This window comes from Balearica regulorum, chromosome 22 (assembly GCF_011004875.1).
Source record: "Balearica regulorum gibbericeps isolate bBalReg1 chromosome 22, bBalReg1.pri, whole genome shotgun sequence".
Classification (NCBI taxonomy): domain Eukaryota; kingdom Metazoa; phylum Chordata; class Aves; order Gruiformes; family Gruidae; genus Balearica; species Balearica regulorum.
In genome coordinates, this window is record NC_046205.1 from 8,109,022 (window position 1) to 8,132,671 (window position 23,650).

The 23,650-nt window shown below is 57.1% G+C and overlaps 4 protein-coding genes across 7 annotated transcripts; 2 read left to right on the forward strand and 2 right to left on the reverse strand.

The window, feature by feature from the left end:
- The first annotated feature begins 21 nt into the window (after positions 1-21).
- On the forward strand, positions 22-2,712 carry PITHD1 (PITH domain containing 1). Its single transcript, XM_075774089.1, has 6 exons — positions 22-228; positions 440-483; positions 631-708; positions 1,388-1,492; positions 1,969-2,077; positions 2,299-2,712. The coding sequence occupies exons 1-6, from the start codon at positions 46-48 to the stop codon at positions 2,398-2,400; spliced, it is 621 nt and encodes a 206-aa protein (XP_075630204.1). The 5' UTR covers positions 22-45; the 3' UTR covers positions 2,401-2,712.
- A 383-nt stretch (positions 2,713-3,095) lies between these two features.
- Positions 3,096-11,414, forward strand: LYPLA2 (lysophospholipase 2). Of its 2 annotated transcripts, none has more exons than XM_075774090.1 (10): positions 3,096-3,197; positions 5,596-5,701; positions 6,501-6,532; positions 7,181-7,246; positions 8,063-8,110; positions 8,298-8,368; positions 8,592-8,665; positions 8,840-8,941; positions 9,351-9,527; positions 9,765-11,414. In XM_075774090.1, exons 2-10 carry the CDS (start codon positions 5,624-5,626, stop codon positions 9,813-9,815), a joined length of 699 nt encoding a protein of 232 aa, XP_075630205.1. In that variant the 5' UTR covers positions 3,096-3,197; positions 5,596-5,623; the 3' UTR covers positions 9,816-11,414. The 2 variants fall into 2 exon arrangements, with proteins under 2 accessions (XP_075630205.1, XP_075630206.1); XM_075774091.1 differs by lacking the exon at positions 3,096-3,197 and adding an exon at positions 4,525-4,570.
- Positions 11,415-12,475: 1,061 nt separating this feature from the next.
- Positions 12,476-17,486, reverse strand: GALE (UDP-galactose-4-epimerase). Of its 2 annotated transcripts, none has more exons than XM_075774093.1 (11): positions 17,346-17,486; positions 15,912-16,038; positions 15,692-15,807; positions 15,294-15,407; positions 14,365-14,541; positions 14,121-14,234; positions 13,971-14,037; positions 13,766-13,851; positions 13,548-13,625; positions 13,238-13,352; positions 12,476-13,139 (listed from the first exon to the last, which is right to left on the reverse strand). In XM_075774093.1, exons 2-11 carry the CDS (start codon positions 16,030-16,032, stop codon positions 13,084-13,086), a joined length of 1,044 nt encoding a protein of 347 aa, XP_075630208.1. In that variant the 5' UTR covers positions 16,033-16,038; positions 17,346-17,486; the 3' UTR covers positions 12,476-13,083. The 2 variants fall into 2 exon arrangements, with proteins under 2 accessions (XP_075630208.1, XP_075630209.1); XM_075774094.1 differs by lacking the exon at positions 17,346-17,486 and adding an exon at positions 17,071-17,134.
- Positions 17,487-17,710: 224 nt separating this feature from the next.
- Positions 17,711-22,648, reverse strand: HMGCL (3-hydroxy-3-methylglutaryl-CoA lyase). Of its 2 annotated transcripts, none has more exons than XM_075774095.1 (9): positions 22,492-22,648; positions 22,104-22,190; positions 21,769-21,876; positions 21,265-21,360; positions 20,614-20,762; positions 19,926-19,989; positions 19,446-19,634; positions 19,187-19,312; positions 17,711-18,787 (listed from the first exon to the last, which is right to left on the reverse strand). In XM_075774095.1, the coding sequence occupies exons 1-9, from the start codon at positions 22,540-22,542 to the stop codon at positions 18,686-18,688; spliced, it is 972 nt and encodes a 323-aa protein (XP_075630210.1). In that variant the 5' UTR covers positions 22,543-22,648; the 3' UTR covers positions 17,711-18,685. The 2 variants fall into 2 exon arrangements, with proteins under 2 accessions (XP_075630210.1, XP_075630211.1); XM_075774096.1 differs by having other exon boundaries at positions 22,260-22,564.
- Between the last annotated feature and the right edge of the window lie 1,002 nt (positions 22,649-23,650).

A 23,650-nucleotide genomic window follows, 5' to 3' on the forward strand; every position in this document is an offset into this window, starting at 1 on the left:
GGCGTCTGCAGTGCGCAGGCGCGGTGGGCGGGGCGCGGCGCAGTCATGGCGCACGGTCACGGGCGCTGCTGCTGCTGCGGGGAGGAGGCGGTCGGCGGGGACCGGGGCGCGGCCTGGGGCCTCTACCTGCGTATCGACCGGCAGCGGCTGCAGTGCCTCAACGAGCGCCGCGAGGGTAGCGGCGCACTCGTCTTCCGCGCTTGGGAGGAGCGCGGCGACCGCGCCCAGGTGGGGCCGGGCCGGGGGCCCTGCAGCGGCGCCGCCTGAGGAGAACCGGGAGGCGGGGAGGGGGGAGCGAGGTGTTGCGGGTCCGGCCTTGCCCCTGAGCCCCTCCGCGGTTACCCGCCCCACCGGTCCTTTGGTTCCCTCAGCCCCCGGTGCGACACCCGCGTACCTGCGCAGCCGGGGCCAGCCCTGACCTGCTCCTTTCTCTCCGTAGTTCGTAGAAAGCGACGATGATGAGGAGCTTCTCTTTAACATCCCGTAAGTCCCTTCCCTGAGCTCCTTTGGCATCGTTTTGGCTGGGGACAGGGGTTGTGCCTAGGAATGAGGCACATCAGTGTGCTCCTGTAACCGGGGCTGATCTGGAGAGAACGGAGATGAAAACGCCGTCTCTATGTCTCTCGGCAGGTTTACGGGTAATGTGAAATTAAAAGGAGTAATTGTGATGGGAGAAGAGGACGGTACGCATCCAGCAGAGATGAGACTGTAAGTAAAATGAGCATTAACTTTGCTGGAGCTCTTAATTAGAAGAGAATGTTTGGTTGAGACACTGGGCGTGCTGTGGAGAAACCAACTGCTGCTGGCTTAGCAGGCTGCAGGGGGATCGATGGGCCGAGGGGGGTTACGCGTTGGGGGGAGCTCTGGGGGCTGGGAGGGAGGGAAGGACACAGGTGACAGTGTCCTGCAGGCAGGTGAGGTTTGTAAGGCTCTTGGCAGCTGTCCGGCTGTGCTGGGCCACATGGCTCTTGAAGGGAGAGAGATGCCTCAATACATCTTTATACAGCCTTTTTTTTTTTTTTTTAATGTAAGAGTATTGAGTACTCTGCAATTTTTGCTTGTGGGGAAAGAAATACGCTTTATCAAGCCCCTATTTTCTTTGGTCTCCAGTGCACTGGGGTCTCAGTTTCTTCCCATACACAAGTGGGCTGAGATCTGTATCCCTGAGCTTTGTTTATAGCTTTTCCTTGTTATTTCTTTAGAGTGTTGGGTTTTCTGGAACATGATGATGCTTTGTGGTGGCATTGGTATTTTCCCCCTTAGAAGACAAAACAAATCCAGTTTGTTATTGTTGAGAAGAATCTGGGTAGTGCTAATGCACGGGGAGGAAACCAATAAGCTGACGTGTATGATAACAACTTCCTGGGTTTCCTCCCTCTCTTCCCAGGTTCAGGAACATTCCTCACATGTCCTTCGATGACGCAGCCAGGGAACCGGACCAGATGTTCAGCCTGAACCGGGATCCAGCGGGCGAGCTGGAGTACCCCACCAAGTATGACGGGGACCCCCGCACCCAGGGGTCATGGGGGGGCTGCTCCTCCCGAGCTTGGAGGCTACGCTCTGTCCAGCCTGCTGATGTGCCACCGAGTTTTAGGAAAGCGTTAGCAGAGGGCAGTTCCTTCCATTGCTTCTCAAAGCTGCCCACAGTAGAATTTGCCTCCCCAGCTCCTCCTGAAAGCTCTGCAGACATCCTCCCTGGAGCCAAGGGGGTGCCTGTGTCTGTGATCCAGCACTTTTTGGGGTGCAGAATCATCCCAGTGTCGTGCCCCCTGCTCCTGTCCCCAGTCACAGCTTGTTGCTGGCTAGCGTGAGAGAAGCAGCTCCTCCTGCACCCTCAGTTGTTTGCTCCCAAGTCTGACTCAGATTAGGGTAGGAGCTACACATGGTGTGGGGCCAAGAGGAGGCGGCAACACAGCGGAGTGGCAGCTTGTACACGCAGCTCTGGTTTCAGAGTGTGTTTTCTTTCAGAATTGCCCGTTTCTCCAATGTTTACCACCTCTCCATCCACTTTCCAAAGAACTTTGGAGCGGAGACAACGAAGATTTTTTATATAGGCCTGAAAGGAGAGTGGACGGAGGTAGGTGAGAACAGAGATGACTGAGACTGTGCTAATAGTGTAAAAAGGGCTTTAAATCATAGCTTAAGTTGAGCTCTAGCAGTAAGGATGAAGTGGGAGTAGTGTGGGAGGGTCTGCGATGAAAAGTCTGTAAGATGGGAACCTGCTCAGCTCTTGCCAGTCGGGTGTTTTAGGAGGGACTTGAATTCTGCTCTGCACTAACACCTTTAATCTTAATTCAGGCTCATCGCCATGAAGTCACCATCTGCAATTACGAAGCATCAGCAAACCCAGCTGATCACAAGTTGGAACAAATCACCCCACAGACTCACTTCATCTCCTAACAGTGCTGTCGGGAATCTCCCGAAGGCTCTGGTACAAGTGTACAGATGTGATGGGCTGACTCGGACAGAAATGGCTTCCTGAAGCACTGGAGAGTGTTGGATCAGCTTTACGTTTCAGTCTTTGCCTCGGAAAGCAGAGCGCCGAGTGTGTGCAATGCCTGTACGAAGGTGGCCGCTGAGGGCAAGTGGTGTGTTGGGTCCCACAGAAGCAGCAGATCTGCTCTCGTAACGGCAGACTCGGTCGTTAGGCGGTGGCGAGCTCGTGTCTGGTACTGTTTACTCCTCTGCCAATAAAACGCGCCAAGGTGCAGAGCTGCGGCCTGGTCACCCCCATCCCTGTCCCTGAGCGCGGGTCACAGCCCGTGTGTGCGGCGGCCCTCCTCCCCCCGCAGGGAGCCGGCGGGTGCGGGGGTGAACGAGCGGGGACGGCTGCGGGCCGCGGCTGGCACCGGCCGTTGCGTGGCGGGGAGGGGGTGGCGCTCGGTGTCTCGCCCGCAGCAGAGAAGGTAAGGGGGGCGGGGGCCGGGCCGCTGTGGTAACGACGGGGGGGGTGTCTCCCGCGGCCTTTCCCCACTAAACCCGCGGCGGCCCCAGCCGCCCCGCGTTCCCCCCCTCCCCCGGGCCCTGACCCCGCCGCCTCCGCCCTGCGGGTCCCGCTGCGAAGATGGCCACTCCCGAGGGATGTGCGGTGCGTCACTTCCGCCGCGCTGACCCGGCCGCGACCCGGCGGGCGGAAGTTCCGGTGGGAGCGTGTCGGGGGAGCCGGGAGGAGAGCGCGCGCCGGGACCGCGGGAGAGGTGCGAGGCGGGACGTACCACCGGGGCGCGGCGGGGGGGGGTGGGGGGAGGGACGGGAACGGGGCGGGAGCCCCGGAGGGAACGCGGCGGCGGGGTGGGGGTCGTGAGGGCCGGGCGGGGGGCGGCGAGAGGCCGGGGCGGGCTGAAGGGCCCCTTCCCCGCGGTGCTGCCGGGGTTTTTAACGGGGAGGAGGCGGCTGGTGCAGGTGCGGGCCAGGTTCGGGGGGCTCCGCTCCCCCGGTCCCCTCGCCGTGGCCGTGTCTCCGGCCGGTGGCCGAGGGCGGGTCCCGGGTGGGCCCCGGCGCTCCGCGGCCTCGTGCTCGGGGCGGCGGGAGGGCACGCTGCCGGTAACGGGGCCGCTCCACGCAGCGTGGAGCCGCAAACCCACCTCCTCCCCCGCCCGGGGGCCGCCCGCGGGCCGGTACGAGCCCTCCAGCCTTTAGGAACACCCAAAAAAACCAAACCCCATTTCCACGGAAAACGAGTTCCAGCCGCGGCAGGCGGGATCCCCGCGGGGCGGCCGAGCCGTGCGTGGGGCTCAGGCTGGCTCCCCGCCCGATCCCTCTGGTCCGTCCGCTCCCGGGAGGGATCTCACCAGCCTCCTGTTGCGTTTCCCCCCCCGCGCCGGTTCCCCTCCGCCCGGGACACGTTATTAAATGACGATTCGCGAGTCGCTCCCCCGAGGAAGGCGGCAGCGCCGAGGCGTAACTCCGGAGCCGGGCTGCGGGTCGCCCGCTGGCGTCACCCCCGTGGGCGAGGGGTCGGGGCGGGGTGCGATAGCTCTGGGGCTGCTCCGAAACACAAGCTCATCTCCTCTTTTTGTGTGCGGGTGCTTTTATATGCAGGTGCAGCCCCTTTTGGGGGGGCTTTATCCTTCCCGTGTTGTGTTTTGGCCTCACGGCTGCCTCTGCCCGACCTGTTCTTGCGGAGGCGGCCGTGGATCCTCCGGTAAATACCCCGGGAGTGGAGCAGAAACAGCCCAGAGAAATCCGGGGTGACCCGTGGGGTGCCTTCGGGCAGCCTTGACCCCAAAACCCCTCCTTTCCCTGACTCCTCTGAGAATCAGGCAAAGACGTGAGCCCGTGGCTGCTCGTGGAGCGCATTTCAGCATCTCCATCTGTCATGGAAGATGCTTTTTATTTATGGCTCTTCTCGCCAGGATTTTTGGCAGGTGCTGTTTTTCCTCACTGGTTGTTTTGACCCTGGAGTACACATGAGCACGTGGGCTGTGCGTCTGCGAGGTTCGCCAGACCCGGGGAGCTTGTTGTTCCCAGTGTTTTTATTTGAGTCAGGAAAACAGCTGACGAACAGTTGGTGAAACGAGTCGGGCAGGTCTTGGCCCAGGCTGGTAGAGGAGGAGGCTGTTTCTGTTGGGTAAGGCTGTCTGCCGGGGTACCAGGAGTTTGGGGGGATTTGGGTGGTCCCGTGCCATCCAAAACCCTATGGGGATGGTGCTCGCTGTGAGATGTGAAGGCTTGGGCAGATCATGGGGTCTGCTCTTGCTCCTGGTAGTAGCCAGGAGGCTGATCTCGCTCCTGGGAGACGATAGCAGCGCTGTAAACGTGCTCTGATCTAATTAGTCCTGGGCAGTAAGCAGGGGTTAGGGCCTGTCACGTGAAGTGCGGTAGTTTTAATGATTTGCGCCGGACTGGGAACAAACAGCATTGACTGTCGTGTCTGAAGGCGGTGTCGTGGGGGCTGTCAGCTCCGCCGGAGTCGTCTGCCCCGCAGGTGACCGGGATCTGGGAGGTGACAGTCAGCCCTTCGGGCTGGCAGGAGGCTGTTGTGGTGGGGACAGCGGTGGTGGCCCTGACTGGCTGCCCGGTGGGGAGGGACAGGGATGATCTCACTGGAGGGGCGCAGGATCCGGGAGGCAGCGCCTGAACGCTCTGGTTTATCCCTAAACAGCTCCATAAAAGAGGGCTGGACCTTTTATTAGTGCTGTAAAGCCTGCACTGCTGCGTGCCGAGGGCTGGCGTTTCCTGCTTCCCTGTCGGAGCAGATGTGGGTCAGGCTCCTCCTCGGCTCCGCTGGCAGCCGGGAAGGGATGCTGAGGCTGCACGCCACCCAGCCGCCCTCTGCCCACATCGTTACAGTCACAGGAATAACTTTGGCTTTGAGGTGTAACAGAAAGAGCTAATTTTAACACTTCCAGCGCCCCGCGAGCACATCCCCGCTCGCATGCATCTGGTGCTGTGACGTGGGAAGTGTTTGCTGCTTCCTGGCTCTCCAGCGTTGCCAGGCTGGGGATGGAGCGGGGCTGTCCCAAGACCTTAAACATCAAAACCTTTGTGTACTCTTTAATTTTCCCCCAAATAGCTGGTCCCTCTGGAGCAAATTGTTGCCAGGGGGAAGAAGGGAGCATTTTCTTACCTTACCTTTGTCCCTCTGTCCCGCAGGTGCCAGTGTCTGAGTCCCTCTCGGTGTATGTGTGGTAACAACATGTCTGTCCCCCTCCTCGCTGACGCAGTGACTGTCTCAGGGGCAGAGCGGGAGACTGCCGCGGTAAGGGTCGGACCCCTCCTGCCTCTTCCCTTTTAGCAGTCTTGAAGATAAGAAGCTGCTTCTTTAGGGTTCAGAGGAGCCATGAGCTGAGCCCGTAATCCCTCAGCTCTTCAGATGTACCTCTTGGTGCATCAAAGGGGATGCAGGATCAACAAGGTCTCGTCTTGCTGGGGAAAAGTAACTGTCCTTTGGGTTGCACTATTTCTTTCTGGTGCTTGGTCCAGTGCGGAAGCACGAGCGCAGCCTCACAGCTAGGCTTGACCTGCAGGGAAGTCAGTGGGAGTTGGATCTGATTTGACTATTTAAGCTTTTAAAAGCAAATCCCCCAAAGAAAATCCTCTGTCCTTCCCTGGGGCCCGGCAGGCTGCCTTCCCTCTGCTCCCCACGGCTTAGGGGCTGCTCCAGCCTTAGATGAAAAGCCTGCAGGGATGGATTTCATGAGTCCTTGGCAAGCTCAGCCTCCGCTCAGCGTGGTGCTATGCAGCCTGGCAGGACGATCCGTTGCTCCCTGGCCCTCTGCTGCGCTGGGCAGCCAAGGGGGCCGACGACACCCACGAACCTGGCCCTGACAGCAGGCTCTGTGGCACTGTGACAATGATGTGCCTGTTCCACCCATCCGTCATGCTCAAAGCTGCAGAGACGTGTCATTAGCATCAGCTAATTTCTGCCTGTTTGAGTCTCTTCTAGTTAGTGACTAAGTGGCCTTTTGGTGCTTCCCCACGAGCCCAGCCCTGCCTCTCTCCCAGGTTACCGGCTTTCACACCAGCTAATTCTTTCGTTTTTCTGCTTAATTTAACAGGTCATTTTTTTACATGGCCTTGGAGACACGGGGTGAGTATTCCTGGAGCTGGCTCTGGCTGTGATGCGTGGTTTGCTGAATGCGGACCCGGGCCCAGCTGTTTGCTGCGAGCGCCAGGGCTGCTCTCCCCAGGGGCAGCTCCAAGATTTGTCTGGGGCTTTGAGCTCAGTCAGATAGCTGTGCCTACGCCACCCTCATAGGGAATCACCGGGCAGCAGCTGTCTGCGCTTGAATATTTATGATCCCGGCAGTGTGGCAGCCCCCCGTGGGTTTGATTTTCTGCTTTCTTTAAGGCAAGCAGATAAGCACTGCGGTTTTTCCAGTCCTTGGGAGGGCTGGGAGCTGGGTTGTATCTACGCGAGTGTATCTTAATGCGCAAGGCCACCTTAGAGGACACTGTGAGATACAGCAGTAACAAAAGGCTTCTCCCTGCACAGGAGATTCTTCTTCCTCCCCTGCTGATAGCAGCTTCTCTGCCTCCAGCTGCGGGGCTTTGTGTGCCAGGGGGTTCACGTTGGGATTCAGGCTGCCGGGGTGGGCAGGACCTGGAAAAATAACGCCAGGGCAAGGGGCCAGCAGCCTTGGAGAAAACCTGTCCTTGGGGGAGATCCCACACCTTCGCCAGCATCTGCCAAAGTGCTAAGGCGAGCCTTGAACTCCCTCCTCTCCTCTCTTCCCAGGCACAGCTGGGCTGACGCTCTCTCCTCCATCCGCCTCCCCTACGTGAAATATATTTGCCCTCACGCGTAAGTGCTGTCCTTGCCTTGGGAAGGGGCTTTGGGAGCCTGGGTGGGCTGTGACACCGGTGCCCACTGCTGAGACTGTTTGGGAAGGCAGACGGTGGCCTGTGCCCTGACCTACCTGTGGGCTGTGCAGTCAGGCTTGTTCTCCTGCTGTGGCCAGTTCATGCAGGGCCCCAGCCCTGACATTTTCTGCCTGTAGGCAGAGTGGTTCCTCACAGAGCTGATCAGCACAGGAGCTGCTGCTCTGAGTCTGTTTTCTCCCCACTCTTGTCCTCTGCCTCTCCCTGACAGCTGCAGTGAAAGCCAAAAGCGCCGGAGCTCCTTCCCTGCCCCTCTGGTCAGACAGGAGGGGGCTCAGCAGAAAGGGAAGGAAATGCTCCCTGTTGTGTCCCCAGTGTCGATAGCAGCCCACTCGGGGGGCACTCACCGGGCTGGGAGAGCTCCGCTCCAGCGGCATCCCCGGCATTGGGGCTTCGGCTTCCCGGTGTGCCATCTCCGCAGCAGAGACAGCCGCTCCGTCAGCATCTCTTGGCTCGGCAGCAGCAAAGAGGAGAGGGATGCAGGTGCTCTCCTCCCCAGGCGGGCTGCTTGGCAACGCCCTGGAGTTGTCAGCTCAGCCGGGATCTGCTCAGGCCTCACGGATGATCCCTGGGGTCACCTTGCAGCCCCCAGGCTGGGTCTGATGGCACTGATGCACTGCTGTCCCTTGGGAGCCTCGTCCTGCAGCTGCAGGCAGGAGGGTCAGTCACCCCACTCCCCTCGGCTCGGACTTGCTTCTCTTGCACTTGAACTAAAACACTCAAACTGTTTTCTCTGCAGGCCCCGGATCCCGGTGACCCTCAACATGAAGATGGTTATGCCCTCCTGGTCAGTGCTTTGGGTGGGACCCTTTTGGAGGTGTATTTTGGGGAGTGGGGTGGTGGGATAGGGACTGACAAGCTGAAATCCATCTGCCCTGGACGAGTCAGGGGAAGGGCAGAGCACACCCAGCTCCCGCCTTCCCACACCCTGGGTGCTGGGGAAGGTTTGGGGCTGACCCTGCTTCTTCTCCCAGGTTTGATCTGATGGGCTTGACTCCAGATGCACCTGAGGATGAAGCTGGGATCAAGAAAGCTGCAGAAAACAGTAAGAAGCTTTGGGGAAGGGGAAGCACTGAGCTCCTGGGCATCTCTTCCCTTGCTGGGACAGGAGCAGATGTCTTCCTTCCGCCTCTCCTTTCTGCTCTCCTGATCGCAGCCTACCATCTCCCTGACATGCTGAGTGTCCTGTGTGCACCCCCAGGCCTTGGGTGCTGCTCTTCAGCACCCCCCTGCCCCTTCACTGACCCATTTCTCTTTTCTTCTTCCAGTTAAAGCAATTATTGAGCATGAGATGAAGAACGGGATCCCACCCAATCGCATCATCCTGGGGGGCTTCTCACAGGTGAGCTGAGCTGCGGGGGGCTGAGGTGGAGCAGACTGAGGGTTGGGTTTCCTCTTCTCCTTTCAAGGACACCCCTCAAATGGAGTGTCCGTGGCAGGGAGGCGGGTGGGTGCTGAGTGAGCTGGGGCTGGTGGGTACCCCCGGCCACTAATGGACCTTCCTCCCCTGCTGCAGGGCGGCGCCTTGTCGCTGTACACGGCTCTCACCTGTCAGCACCAGCTGGCTGGCATCGTGGCGCTCAGCTGCTGGCTCCCGCTGCACAAGGCCTTCCCGCAGGTACCCTGTGCTGCTGCCACCATGTGTGTTCCGCAGGGAGGGTCGGTTGGGAGGGGGGATTTTCCCATCCAGAGTTCTCTGCAGTGTGAACCTGGGGCTGCTGGAGGCACGAGGCACCTGTGGTGGGGGTTTAATCTTACCTCCCTGCTCCTTGGACCTGGAGTGGGCGAGGGCACAGCAGAGATCAGGGCTCTGCCGCCAATCTGGTGTGAGCTGATGTGCCAATGTGCCAGGGAGGAGGCATTCGGTGGCAGGGCAGCGGGTGCTGTGTGAGCAGCTCTCCCCCATGCCTCCTGAGGAGGGGACCCGCCAGGTGATGCGCATGGGGATTCAGATAAAGCACGGACACCATTCCCCACTGGGGATCCCCTCTCCTGGGCACCCCTAAGCACTTCCTTCCTCGCTGCAGGCGGCAAATAACGGCGTGAACAAGGACATCGCCATCCTGCAGTGCCATGGGGAGATGGACCCCATGATCCCCGTCCGCTTCGGGGCCCTCACTGCTGAGAAGCTGAAATCTGTTGTCACCCCCACCAAGGTCCAGTTCAAAACCTACCCTGGCGTGATGCACAGTTCCTGTCCTCAGGTCAGTGCCTCGGGGCGGAGAGAGGGGACCAGGCTGTCGGGGGCTGGCCTCGCCTTTGGGGCCAACCCCAGCGCCGTGGGTCAGGCAGGGCGGGGAAATTGCTGAGTCCAGAACACACGGGACGTGTTTATTCCCTGATTCACTCTGGGGAGGCTGCGCAGCCCTCGTGTCCCCACGCTTGGGACAACGTGTGGGCCTTAAGGAGCCCCGGAGTGACGGGCTCTGTGCTCTCTGCAGGAGATGATGGCGGTGAAGGAGTTCATTGAGAAGCTGCTGCCCCGGATCTAAGCGGAGCCAATCAAGACTGTCACAGGGAAGGACGCTGAGGTCACAGCCGCTGATCTTTCCCCCGTGACCCGTCCACTGCAAACAGAAGCCATGGCACCCCACCGCACCTCCCACCGCACCCCCGGCCCCCGCCTCTCCCCATCTCCTCGCACCGTGTCCTCTCCAGCTGGGGGTGCCCCGTCTGTCCCTGCTGCTTTCGGAGCCGAGACTGGAGCTAAGGCGAGTCTTCGAGTGGCCTTTTCTCTCCTCTTCTTGCTCCAAGCGGTTTCTGTGGGAGTCACCATTCCCTCGACTCCCTGTTCAGGCACCGCGGTGTGTGGGTCTGGCATGGCACAGGGGAGGTTTTTTGGTTTGTTTTCGGTTTTTTTTTTTTTGGTTGGGTTTGGGTTTTTTTGTAACAGTATTAGGGGTGGACATGCCCCCCCCCCCCCCCCCGTGCGGTGGGAGGAGCTGTGTGGGCACAGGGCAGGGCTGGGGCACCCTCCGGAGCCCTCGGTGGCTCAGAGCAGCCCATGATCCTCCTCTGCCCTCGGCCCGGTCTCTCCGCGGCTGCTCTCAGCCTCTGCTCAGGCGACTCACGGGTTTTCAGTCAGAGCTCAGGAACCCGGGACTCTCCTGTGAACACCTCAAGCCCCAGGGAGAGGCTCTGCTCTGGGCCGGTACTGCCAAAGGCTTCCCCGGGGCCGGCAGAAAGGCATCTGCGCAGCTCCTGCAGCTCCTCGCACGGGGCCCCGGCCCCTGCCCTGTCGCACACGCACACTCCCCGGCAGGCTCGCCCCGCGCTCCAGCAGCCTCAGCCATGGGCTTGTGGCAGCTCTGCCCTCCTTGAGATAATCGCCTCCCTCCTCTTACTCCTTCTCTTGTTGCTTTTACAATCTCTTCCTCAGTGGGGGGGGGGGGGGGCGGTCCCAGAGGCATCTCTCCCTCCCTTGGCCCAGCTTTGTGCTGTTTACAGCTGGCAGCCAAGTGGCTTTGCCACAGAGCCTGCCCGGTGCTGGCCCGGTCCTTAACGTCTCTCTCTTGCTGCTACTTCTCCTTCCCTTTGGACTCAGGCTGGCTCTGGGAGGGAGAGGTGAGGCGAGGAGAGGCCTCTCCCCAGCCCCCAGGAATGGCTCCCAGTGCAGCTGGAGGAAGCAGCTTTGCTCCCAGCCGTCATCTCACCAGCATCTAAGGCCTGGGTGCCGCTGCACCCCATCCCACAGGGCAGCGCGGGGGCGGGGGGGAGGGGGATGTCTCCATGCTCCCCAAGACGAGGGCTGCGGGCTTTGTTGGCCTTTCCGTGTACAATCACTTGTTTCCCCAGGGCCCTCCCCCAGCTGGCTGGAGGCTGCAGCCACGGCTTGTCCTCTCTGAAGCGGTGGCCTGGCTGGGGCACAGGGCCAGGACTGTCCCCACCAGCAGAGCAGCTCCCGAATGTCTCCTTCAGGGGTGGGCTCCTGGCTGCTCCCTCCTCTCCCCCAGGGCCGAGGGCACTTGCTGTTGAGCAGCGTTGCCTTTCTCCTTGCCTCTCCTCCATGGGCTGAGCCCACAGCACTGTTGGGCCCTTCCGGGCTGGAGCTGTATATGTCTTTTAAAAAAAAAAAACAAAAAACAAACAAACCACCACAAAACCCACGGGCTGTCGCTCCCTCCCGCGTGCGCCAGCTCTGTGCGGGTTGATGTCCTGTCCGGCCCCTCGTCCCACAGAGCCACAGCAGCAAGCTGTGGCCGGGCTTAGGGTGGCCAGGGCCGGCACTGTCCCGAGGGCGCAGGGCTGCTCCGTGGGCAGGCAGGCGGGGGGGGGGGGGGGGGGGCTTGATGCCAGCAGCTCTGCTCCAGCTGTGCCCTCCTTGCCTGGGATGTGCAAAGCAATAACCTGCTCTGCGGCGCGTCAGATCTGTCAGACCCATCCTTGGTTGGTTTCTTGGGTTGTTTTGGGTTGGGATTTGGTTTGGTGTGGGTTTGGTTTGTTGTGCCCCCCCCCCCCCGCCCCGAAGTCTTAAACCAGCAAACCTGCTGCTGGTGCCAGGGGAGCCTGGTTCTTCCCCTTGCTTTTGGGGTTCAGTCCTGCTGTTTCTTCTACTTTGTCTGTTTTAAAGCTGCTGTGTCCTCCCCCACCCTGCACTCTGTGGGTGGGGAGGCGAGAGGGGCTGGCTGAGATGGGAACGCAGCTCCCTGCACGTTACCCAAGGGCTGGCAGACAGACTGACCTATTTGACTGTGAACTGGAACCATGTGCATAGCAGGGGCCCGGGACTTGTGGCTATCCTTGGGCACGGCGCAGGTGGCCACTCTGGCCCCTTTGCAGAGCATTCCTGCTCACTCCCCGCCTGAGCAGCATGTGCCTGGCCAGGGCCATGCTGAGGATCTGGGAGGGAGAATGGCTTCTCTCCATTCCTCAATACAGCTCCCCCCCCACCCACCCTTTGGTCTTCCTTGTAAATGTTTGGGCTTTTTTTTTTTTTTTTTTTTTTGTGTGTGTGTGTGTTCCACAGAGTCCAGAAACAAGGTTAAATAAATTGTAAACCTCTCCCAGAGCTGACATCATTTGTGGCTGGGCAGGAAGCATCATCAGCCCCTCTGTAACAGAGGTTTGGGGCAAGTGGATTAGCCGAAGCCCCAGGGTGCCATTTCTGGGGGGACAGCAGCTCCAGCTGAGGGGAACAGAACAGAGCTGCCACTTAGAAAGTAAGAAAGTTTATTTAAAAACAAATCAAAAGCTCAATTCATAATTTAGTAGCATAAGTTATTCATCCAACTGGCAGCTAACTGAGCTGGTGCGTCATCATTGCCTAATGAAGCCCTTAGAGCCACCAGTAATAAATAGGACCAGTATCTGACAGCTGAGCAAAGCCTTCTCCCAGGCTGCCTTTGGCAACATGATTATGGAAGCAGCTGCCACAGGAAGCAAAATCAGGCACCAGCCAACTCTAACAGCAGCAGGGGGGCTGTATGCAGCCAGGCACAGACGGCCATGCCCAGGGCTGTCACAGCCACAGGCAGGGGCTTCTCCAACTCAGCCAGAGCATATGGGAGATGAGGCTTGGTCTCCAAAAACCGGACTGGGGGGCAGAGGAAAGGAGGGCAGCCCCTAGTAGCTGTCAGGGCCTTCTAGGGGAGCTGGGAAATGAGCTGTGGTGGCCTTGGGGTAGGATTGGTCTGAGTGGAGGAATTAAGGGGCTCCTAGGGCTGCAGGTTCGGTGCTCAGCAGCTGTCTCCATGCCATGGCCTCTCCCCTGAGACCAGGAACTTCCCCTGCCCCCACACAGGTGAGCCCTCAGGCAATGGCTCAGTTCTTGCTGAAGCCTGTGGGATTCTGCAGCTGCCACCGCCATAGGTCCTCACCTGCAACAGGGAGAGAACGGCCGTGAAGGGTGGGCCAGAAGAGGAGCAGCCAGCAGCACAGAGCATGCTGGGGTGGGTGGGGGGGGATATGCTCTTACACATCTTGTCCAGGCCAAAGGCAGCTCTCCAGCCCAGCTCACGCTCGGCCAGTGCCGGGTTGGCATAGCAGGAGGCCACATCTCCCTCCCGCCGGCCTGTGATCTTGTACTTGATCTGCAGGGAAAGCAGCAGAGTGGGGTCTGGGGGCTCCTGGCCCTCAGCAGAGGGGACTGATCCACAGCCCAGCAACAGAGGGAGCAGTGCCAGCAGCTACTGCAGACACAGGCACAAGGGCTGCCAGGGTAGTGACAGCTTGGGAGGTGAGAGGGAGCCTGTGGAAGCCACTGCAGGCTGCATGTCAGACCTTACCTCCCTCCCCGAGGCTTTCTCCATGGCCCGGACCATCTGCAGGACGGAGTAGCCAGTGCCTGTGCCCAGATTGTAGATCTGGGAAGAGGATAAAGGACGTGGGTCAGGTTCTTTCACAAGAGGAGAAAAGCCAGGCCCCCTTTTAGCTCCCCAAGGGCTGCGAGAGCCTGACCCTGACCCTGGCCCAGCCCCACCCCAGACAACGGCCTTCTCCGTACCTTGCAGCCGCAGTTCTCCTTGAGCTTCTTCAATGCAGCGATATGGCCCTTGGCCAAATCCACAACGTGGATGTAATCCCTGACACCTGTGGGGACACAGAGGGTGAGCGCAAAGCCCTCCTGCCCAGGGCATGGCTGGCCTGGGGAGTTGCACTGGCTGCCCCAGGGGACGGGTTGTCCCTGCTCCACCCGTTCTGCGACGCACCTGTTCCATCCTCCGTCTTGTAGTCATTCCCGAACACGCTCAGAAATTCCCGGCGTCCCACTGCCACCTGCGCAGAGGGAGAAGCGCATGAGAGCCCCGTCAGCCCGTGCCCCACACAGGGGGTCCACAAAGGCTGCAGCGGGGCAGTACCTGTGCCACGTAGGGCATGAGGTTGTTCGGGATCCCCTGAGGATCTTCTCCGATCATGCCTGACTCGTGGGCACCGATGGGGTTGAAATAGCGCAGGAGAACAGCGTTCCAGTCCTAGGGAGACACACAAACTGGCTGCCTGGGGAGGGTATAGTGCTGTGCGGTGCTGCCTGGCCACCCCAGCACAGTCCAGTGGGAAAAGACCTCGGTCCCCAGCCCCGCATGTCTCAGTGCAGCTCCTCACCCTCTCTGCTTTGCAGAGATCTCGAATCATCTCCTCAATGAAGTACTTGGATTTGCCATAGGGGTTGGTGCAGCCTCCAACTGGGTGGTTCTCATCCAGAGGCAGGTACTTGGGGTCTCCATAGACGGTGGCAGAGCTGCTGAACACGATGTTCCTCACGCCGTGGGCTTTCATGGTCTGGGGAGCAAGGAGCAGCCACCACTGAGCCAGAGAGCTGCGCACCCTCCAGCTCGGCTGTGCAGCTCAGTCCTCCACAGGCAGCAGCTCCCATCACAAAAGCACCGTTACAGCCCTGGGAGCACCGCAGTGTCCAGGCTGCCAGCCAGTACAGCCACCCCAGAGCAGGATCACACCCAGTGCCAGTCAGAATCAGTTGCTTAGGTTGGAAAAGACCTTTAAGATCATCAAGTCCAACTGTTAACCCAGTACTGCCAAGTCCACCAGTACCTATGCACCACATCTACACATCTTTTAAATCCCTCCAGGGATGGTGACTCCACCACTTCCCTAGGCAGCCTGTTCCAGTGATTGACAACCCTTTCTGTGAAGAAGTCTTTCCTAATCTCCAATCTGGCACACCTTGAGGCTGTTTCCTCTTGTCCTATCCCTTGTTACTTGGGAGAAGAGACCAACCCCCCCCCCCCAACCTGGCTACAACCTCCTTTCAATTAGTTGCAGAGAGCAATCAGGTCTCCACTCAGCCTCCTTTTCTCCAGGCTTAATAACCCTAGTTCCCTCAGCTGCTCCTCATCAGACTTGTGCTCCAGACCCTGCACCACTTTGTTGCCCTTCTCTGGACACACTCCAGCACCTCAATGTCCTTCTTGTACTGAGGGGCCCAAAACTGAACACAGCACTCGAGGTGCGGCCTCACCAGTGCTGAGTACAGGAGGACAGTCGTGTCCCTAGCGCCTCCCGGCCCCGCTCACCTCCAGCAGCCGGATGGTCCCAGTGAGGTTGACCCTGTAGTACTCCAGCGGCTTCTGCACAGACTCCCCCACTGCCTTCAGCCCTGCAAAGTGCATCACGGCTGAGAAATGGTGCTGCAGAGGGAGAAAGAGCTTGGTGTTAGTGCTACAGCAATAGCAGATAGAAGCTCCAGGCAGAAACCAGTCAGAAGTCTCCCCGGTAGTTTCATTCAGGCAGCCTGTGTGGTCTCCATGGCCCAGAGGAATGTTTGGTGGTCATAGCATTTCCTCAGCACTTTCCTTTCTGCTGAGTTCCTGCCCAGTCCATGTCTCCTTCCTGGCTCCCACCCCAGCACAAACCCCTCTCACCCCTTGGACCCCACGAGGCCACCTTGGGGCACCGCAGCTCTTGCTCTCACCTTACTGAAGAGTTCCTGCAGTGCTGCCTCATTGGTGATATCTAGCTCCTGGAAAAGGATGGGCTGGCGCACGATCTGCTGCACACGCCGGAGGCTCTCAGGGAGCGTGTCTACCCCTGGGGAGATGGAAGGGGGTGAGGCACTGGAATAGCTGGAGGTCCCAGCACAGGCTGAGAGGGGCCGAGCTCCTTGTGTGGGAAGGGATGAAGGCTCTCTGTACCTCGGATGGCATTGTGAAAGTTGTCTATCACCACAGGGACATAGCCAGCCTCCACCAGCTCCAGCACACAGTGACTGCCGATGTAGCCAGCTCCGCCAGTCACCAGGATCTTCTCTGCCATGGTTCCCTGGGGAAGGCAAGGCCCTTCAGCGCAGAGCACTGTGTGAAGCAGCCTGAGGTGGGCACGACAGCCAGGGGCCCTGAGAGGGAAGGGGCAGGCAGGACTTGGACACTGTCACGTCAGCAGTGCCTCTAGACACTCCCTGCGCTTGGCCTGGCCAGAGCCAGGACGGCATCCGGAGAGGGATGGGACAGGCAGGTTGTAGCACACCCTGCTGACGTGGTTCACACCTCCTGGACAGGGAACGTTTCTCTGCCACTTGTCACATACCAGGGAAAACCCCTTGTTCTTCCTGTTAAATCCAGTCAAGATCCTGGTGTCACCCATATGATATACAGCACAAATCCCTCAAGCCAATTTACCCCTAAGCACAAGGGCTGGGAGTCATCTAACAGCATTAACATGGGTAGTCTCCACAGGGGTATCAGCTCTGCTCTTTTCCCCCCCATTCCCCATGTTTTCTCCAGCTCTGAAATCCCCTCTACAACAGTCCCAGCACTCCTCCAGCCTCCCTTCCCTCGCCCAGTGCTGGCCCCGTTCCACCCCTGCTCCCCAGGAAGGTGGGCACTGCCTCACTGCAGGCTCCAGGGCCGTTTGCCAGCATGCACGAACTGGAAACCTGGAAGCTCACTTGCAAGAAAGCCCCCCGTCTCTGGGAACCGAGCAGCAGCTCCTGCTCCAGAGGGAGAATCCCTTTTGTAACCAAGGCATGCGGAGGCAGCACAGGGAAAGTTTCCTCCCTGGGTGACTTTAGTCACTCTCAGAGCTCCATCTCAAGCCAAAAACCACCGAGCCGAACCCCCTGAACTGCCCAGCGCCTGCTGCCGGCCCCAGGGCTGCTCCAACAGCCGGCAAGGGCAGAGCCTGAGCCGGGCAGCCGAGGGCTGCAGAGCCAAAACAACGCTGCTTTTCCCCAGGCAGGTGAACGGGCAACGGGAGAGGGCAGGAGCCTGCGGGGCAGGGTGCGTACGTGGGGCAGGGACACCCGCAGGGCCGGGACACCCGTGGGTCCGGGCTTGGAGTGGGGCCGGGAGTTACCTGAGGATGCGGGACCGGGGCTGCCTGTGGGGCCGGGGGTCTCCTGAGGGGCCGCGCGCTGCCGGGGGGGCTGGGGTGGGGTCCGGGGTTACCTGAAGGGCCGGGTTTACCTCAGGGCCCGGGCCGCGGAAGCTCCCCGCTAAGGGAGGGCACAGCAGCGCGTCCCTCCGCTCGCATATATGTATGTATGTATGTATGTATGTATCCATCCATCCCTCCCTCCCTCCCTCCCTCTCTCCGTCGGGCCTGACTCCCCGCGCCCCCCGGCTGCTCACCCGCCGCTCCAGCCGCCTCCCGCCGTCGCGCTCCCTCTACCCGGCTCCGGGTGCGGCCCCTTTAAGGCCCGGCCGCGCTCCCCGCCCCGCGCGGTGCCACGCGCCCCGCTCTCCCATGGAAACGTGTCACCACCACGCCAGCTACGGGGCCGCAGCAGGGACAAAAAACTCTGGGGGGCGCATGCGCGGGGGCGCGGCGACCACGCCGCTCGGGGCCGGGAGTAGCGCGGAGGGAGGGCGGGGCCACCCCAGACTACCCGAGGGGAGGGGCGGAGAGCGCCCGAGCCCGCCGCGCCCCCTGACGGCGAGAGGAGTGCACCGAGCCCCGGGATAAGCGCACGGATTGATTCACCGATTCCAGCTTATTTCAGTGTTCCGGTTTATTTAATTGTTACAGCTTATTGAAGTGATGTAGAGAGACCCAGAGAGACGGTCCTGTAAGCAGCGCGTGGGACACTCAGAGAAAGGTGCAGCACACAGCTACAAACCAGGCCCACCCCACGGGGGCTCTGCACTTGTCTCCAGCCTCACAAATAAACTATTAAATAAATTATTTTAAATAGAAGATTGGGGGATGCTTCCCTGTCTACCGTGAGGAGTACATGCATGTACAAACTAAGCGTATTTCACGCCCACGGCCCACAATGATGCAGCGTTTCCACGTTGAGGGCCAGTTGAAGAGGCACTTGGAACCAAATCTCTTTAACTGGTTTAGTTAAACCAAATTTCTAATAGTTTAGAATATTAAATAATGTGTTTATTACTCCTAGTATTTAAAAGTATCTTACAACAGATACAGTCCTTTATTACAGTCCCTAAATGCTACTACAGAACGTCCAAGGCTGCCCCTACACTGGAATTACAAAGGGGAGCCTTTTGATTTCTGTCTTAACGTTTGTAGCAAGGAAAGAGAAGGGAAGAAGCACTGCTGACCTGGAGAAGTGCTCTAACCGGAAAAGCTGTGTTTTTATCCTTTGCTGGTAGTTTATGGCAACACACTCTCGAGGCAGAAGTTACCAGAACTGTACTGAGCCGGTGCCGGCGACTGTAGCGCTCTGTCCTCTGCAGAACAGCAAGCGTTGTGTCCGCTGCTTCTCCCCCAGCCCATCCACGTCCTCCCTTCTCTAAGGCAAATGGCTAACATCTTCAAGGTTGAATACAGTAGTCTCATTTTTCTCATTTTTCTCATTTCTTCATTGATTCTAGTGGATTATGCATTTCCTCTCAAGCGCTGAGCCTGGAAGGAGCACTGAAGATCAGAGGCAGCAGAACGGAGAGGAAACCCAGCCAACATCAGATCCTTGCTTTCTTCTTGATCCAAAGTGAAACTTGATTCAGTATCACAGCCTGCAAGATGCCTGGGAAACTTTGGAATTGGTTCGTCTGTTGAGAGCATTGCAAATAAATGTGCCTGTGTCCACCAGTTTCTGCAGATCCACACCCTTCACGGGGGAAAAAAAAAAGATACGACATGTCTTGGTACCGGTTCTACCACATAAAGCCGCCCAGTAACAACTGGCATCACTGGGAGAGACTAGCAGGGGGAGAGGGAGCCTGGAGAGTATTTTAACAAGGCCTTGAGTGCCTGCTGCTCATTAGTGTGATTCTGAGGGTCAAATTGCAGAGCACTGAAACAGGGAGAGGAAGAAATGCTGGGAGGGATTGATGCAGCAAGACAAGGCCTTCAGGCCCAGCCTGGCTGACCTGCAGGCAGAGTGATCCTGCAGCTGCACCTGCTATGCCCAGGCTCCCTGGGCCAAGTTTTGAACCCTCGCTGAAGCCCAACCAGAGTCACTGTGTGAGAGACTCTGCTGCTGCAGGCAAAGCCTGCTCGTGCTTACCGTGTGGATCCCCAGGCCACTCAGCATGTACACCAAGTCCTCTGTCGCAACGTTTCCTGATGCTCCTTGGGCATAGGGGCAGCCTCCAAGGCCAGCGACGGAAGCATCAACCACGCTCACACCCATCTGCAAACAAAACCACTATCAGAAAACTCCTCTTAAAGGACAAACTGTGGTCCTGCTCTTCAAATCTATGGTTCACAAGCAAGCACAGGAGAAACTTGAGGAAGGATGCTGTACTTCAAAGCAAGAATCTTACCTGAAGCGCTACCAAGATGTTGGCAAGAGCTTGCCCATAGGTATCGTGGCAGTGAACAGCAAGAGCCCCAACTGGCACCTCTTTCATGACTGCAGTCAGCATCTCCTTCATGCTCCCTGGGGTCCCAATGCCAATGGTGTCACCGAGGGAAATCTCGTAGCATCCCATCGAGTACATCTTCTTTGAGACCTGTCCAAAAGCCAAGATGTTTAACTGAAAAGGCAGCTTTGTCATCACCTTCCCCAGAGCTGAAGACCCACTGTACAGAAGAATTGGAGTGTGATTCCCTGGAGCACAACAGCCCTGGGGACAACGGACTCTTCTCCCTGAATTCCCCCATTCATTTCATCTAGCTGTAACCTTCCCCAGTCTTTGGTTAAATGCCTTGACACATCCTCCAGCACCCAGTGCCCAATTCACACCCATTAATGGGAGCCAAAAACCTCTCAGAAATTCTGGTTATATTTATGATGAACTCACCTCTGCAACTTTAGCTGCAGAAATCTTCCCTTCGTAGGGACATCCAAGGACACAGGAAACATATCTATGGTTAAAAAAAACCAACGCACTTTTAGCTAGAGAACGAAGTGCGATTATACTGGCCAAATTAGTCAGGACTTGTGCTGCATCTTGCAGGCACAATGGAAGAATTAATTTCATATTCTAAAAATCAGTCCGGTGGATGAAGCTTACATAATTAACTACTCAACAATTACTTCTTCCATGGACATGAAAAATTTGCCAAGACAGGAGTACACAGGACTGTTAAGTTTTGTGGATCTACACATTTCCACATGGAATGTCTGCCAAGAAGCTAGTATTATTTTGGATATTTTGGTAAAGCTTAAGACAGAATAATTACATGAAGGGTGAATCCGTCTGGAAGAGCGTAAACTGTCACAAGCAGTACAGGCTTTGCACCAAGCCAGCATCTGAAACTGTGTTAGTGTGGTGGTGTTTCCAAATGAACGCTTTTCAATGTGCTGAGCTCGCATCTGCTTACACCCATCCAGATAGAGAGACACTCCTCAAAAAAAGGTAAAGTTTAAAAGAAATCCCACTCCTTGGTGCTTCATGAGCTGGACTCCAAAGAGATAAACTGAAGCAGTCACACCTCTCCTCTCCACACAACCTGCTCAATGGTAAGTTTGCAGCAGGAACTTCTTACCCCCGGACAGGAATGCTGGCTGCTCTTGCTGCCATCATCACTTCATCGAATCTTGCCAAACTCTCCTCTATGGAACAGTTGATGTTCTTCTTAGTGAATAGCTCAGATGCTGCCCCAAAGATTGACACTTCTTTGGCCCCTGCTGCCACCTGCCAACAGAAAGCATAAATTAAAGCGAGCTGATTTCTCTTGCAAGGAAAACGACAAGCACAACTACAACTACAGTTCTCTCATTTTATAAAAAATATTTTGTCCCCAATTCTTCCCAGAATGACCCAATTCTTACTTCATTCTACAGCAAAAATATAACACATCCAAGTTTGTCTTCAAAGGAAGCGTAAAGTTACAGATGCAGCAGTAAAGCTACACCTGCTGGATGGGACACGCAGATAAGACTGAAAGCATCACTGTCAATTAAAACAGATTACTTTTTTTTAATAATAGAAAATACATCAAGGTCTTTTTCTATTATGAACAACAGGTTTCTATTTCCCCAGCAAAACAATCCCTTGTAAAAGAACTACAAACATGAGACCACTGCCTGCCACAATGCAAGACACGCTTCCCACCCTTAACCACAGTTGAAATGCTCCCTCGTAAGCAACCCTGTGCATGAGACACCGAGAACGTTCTGACGCTGCGATCTCTTACCGCTGCCTGAAATCCTTTCAGGTTAGGGGTCAGCACAGGATAACTAATGCCAGGCAACTTATTAATTCCTTGCATGACTTCAGTGTGGTCAGCCATCTGCAAAGTAAAAGAGGAAAGGTTTCTAAGGGTGACAACATCCACTTCTACAGATTATAAAAATAATTTAATTTTACGAACTAGGACAGCAATATTTAATAAGAGAAACAGGCCTCTAAAGAGCAAACAGCATTGCACCCCGTGAAGAATCATAGTTCAGCCACCCAGCCAAGCCAGCGCCAACATGTGCGCAAACAGCTGTTTGCATTTGAGCTGTAGGTTTGCTCTTTCGCAGGGTCTGAAGGGAAGGTCTGGGATATTGCAAACTCCTTTATTTGGCTTTGCTGCTTCTTGCCCAGTTACAAGCCACTGTAGAAGGATTTTTGAGCAAGCGAATCTTTTCATTGGATGACTATTTAATTAGGCATTTTTACAACATACAATTGTAAATCCCGTTTGAATACTGACCTGAGGAACCCATTTGGGGGAAACAAAGCTGGTAGCCTCTATAACCTGAAGCCCTGTCTCTGACAGCATATTGATTAAACTGATTTTCACCGGTGTTGGTACAATATTCTAAGAAGAAAAAAAGAAAAACAACCTTAAGTTATTATCTCACAATAAACTTTTCAACCACCGGAAAAAAACCCTTATCTTCCAACAGCAAAAAGCGGCATAAAAAAAAAAAAAAAAAAAAAAGGTGCGTCGGTGGGGCACAATGGCACGTTACAGGTATTTGGTTAGAGAAACTCCCCCAGTGAGGTGCTGAGGGAGCCCCGCGGAGAGCCCAAGCCCGCCCGTACCTTCTCGTTCTGGAGCCCGTCCCGCGGCCCCACCTCCACCACCTTCACACGCTTCGGGAAGGCTCCGCCCGCCGCCGCGGCGCTGACCTGGGGACAGAGGGAGAGCGTCAACCGAGCCCTGCGCCCGGTGGCCCCCCCCCCCCCGGCCCCGCTCACCGGCCGCAGCGACACCGCCCAGCGCGACACCAGCCGCCGCGCCGCCGCCATGTCCGCTCCCTCTCACGTGACTGCGCCCCCACCCCCACGTGATCGAAGGGGTGGGGGTTCGTGGTCACGTGACCGCCGCGCTGCTCGCCGCGCACCCCTCGGTCCCCTCCGGCGGCGAAGGCCGCTCGCTGCCCGCTCCCGGGTGGCCGTCGGGTGGCAGCGAGAGACACCCAACTCGTACCTGTCCCCGCGGGCCGTCCCGCGACAGCGATCCGGTGGCGCACTGCGGCATGTTTCCCTCCGACGCCGGCACTGCGCGGCCGCTCGGGAGCCGCGCACTTATACGACAGCTTTTCCGCTGGCTCGTGCCGCTGAATAAACACGGCGTGTTTGGTTTGGACGGGCCCCCTCCCCGCACTAGAGGTTACCAGCGTGATGGGTTGGGAGACAAAAAGGCCACCGCTCTGTTGTCCCTTCCCCCCCCGTGCTCGTAATGGCGTCATCAGCGCAGCCGGGGTGATGCTCCCGTGAGTGAGTGGATCTGGCTGTCAGTGCCAGTTCTCTGAAGTCCACACGGATTCGTCAGTACAGATCGTTATTTGTCAATTGAGTAACAGCAGCTCAGCACATGTCCCAGCCCTGGGGCTTAGCTTGGGCTAAACTCAAAATGTTCTGGCAATTTTGGTTTGCGCCATGTCATACAGTAACAAAATAAAGCCTGTGTGCAACGTTGTGGGGCCTGCACGACAACTGTGCTGCAGAAACGTACGCTATTGTGAGGAGTTTCATCATTTAAGCACATATTGTTCAACCCTTTTTAGAGAAGTTCAACATCGACGCAGGAAATCCTATTTCACTGAAATAGAAGTGAGAGGTTGAATTCCAAACGGTGACTTCTCTGTTAAATTCACTTAAGAACAAACACTCCTCTGCTTATAGCTGTCTCCACCAGAATATAAATCAAAGTTAATGGATTTGATTTAATTATGATTTTCTATAGCTGATTTCTTCTAGACCTCTTCAAACAACAAGCATCCATTATATTTATTCATGATGGAAGTATGTGCTTGTAATTGTTTCAATCAATACCAAAGTCATACAACGCCTCATCGAGTACCTATTTGGATGCAAGTATATCATAGGCAGGAATCTGCAATGGTACTGTGGTTGGTCTTCATTAGAACATGCCCATCACATGCAAGGCTTCGTGATTCCACATATGAGAGTATCACATTGCTTATCAAAATTAATTTTTATGAGTAATTAAGCCAGGGAAGTGGCAGGGCCTGATCCCACCTGGGAGGTGCAGGCCCTGCTGCTGTGCGTGGCCGGCTGCACTAGCTATACTCACGTGAACACAGACACTGCTCCCGCCACTCCACGTCCTGTGAGCTGCTCTA

What these genes read in the sequence shown, in the direction of transcription:
- PITHD1 (XM_075774089.1), top strand. Translation starts at nt 46, where the DNA reads ATGGCGCACGGTCACGGGCGCTGCTGCTGCTGCGGGGAGGAGGCGGTC. An exon ending in GAGCTTCTCTTTAACATCCC is followed by an intron (nt 484 to 630) that starts GTAAGTCCCTTC and finishes GTCTCTCGGCAG; the next exon opens with GTTTACGGGTAATGTGAAAT. An exon ending in GAGCTGGAGTACCCCACCAA is followed by an intron (nt 1,493 to 1,968) that starts GTATGACGGGGA and finishes GTTTTCTTTCAG; the next exon opens with AATTGCCCGTTTCTCCAATG.
- LYPLA2 (XM_075774090.1), top strand. Translation starts at nt 5,624, where the DNA reads ATGTGTGGTAACAACATGTCTGTCCCCCTCCTCGCTGACGCAGTGACT. An exon ending in CAAGAAAGCTGCAGAAAACA is followed by an intron (nt 8,369 to 8,591) that starts GTAAGAAGCTTT and finishes TTCTTCTTCCAG; the next exon opens with TTAAAGCAATTATTGAGCAT. An exon ending in TGCACAAGGCCTTCCCGCAG is followed by an intron (nt 8,942 to 9,350) that starts GTACCCTGTGCT and finishes TCCTCGCTGCAG; the next exon opens with GCGGCAAATAACGGCGTGAA.
- GALE (XM_075774093.1), bottom strand. Translation starts at nt 16,032, where the DNA reads ATGGCAGAGAAGATCCTGGTGACTGGCGGAGCTGGCTACATCGGCAGT. An exon ending in AGAAAGCCTCGGGGAGGGAG is followed by an intron (nt 13,353 to 13,547) that starts GTAAGGTCTGAC and finishes CTTTCCCTGCAG; the next exon opens with ATCAAGTACAAGATCACAGG. An exon ending in CTTTGGCCTGGACAAGATGT is followed by an intron (nt 13,140 to 13,237) that starts GTAAGAGCATAT and finishes TCCCTGTTGCAG; the next exon opens with GTGAGGACCTATGGCGGTGG.
- HMGCL (XM_075774095.1), bottom strand. Translation starts at nt 22,542, where the DNA reads ATGCCGCAGTGCGCCACCGGATCGCTGTCGCGGGACGGCCCGCGGGGA. An exon ending in GGGACGGCCCGCGGGGACAG is followed by an intron (nt 22,191 to 22,491) that starts GTACGAGTTGGG and finishes CTCTGTCCCCAG; the next exon opens with GTCAGCGCCGCGGCGGCGGG. An exon ending in GTGGCCTGGGGATCCACACG is followed by an intron (nt 18,788 to 19,186) that starts GTAAGCACGAGC and finishes TCCCCCGTGAAG; the next exon opens with GGTGTGGATCTGCAGAAACT.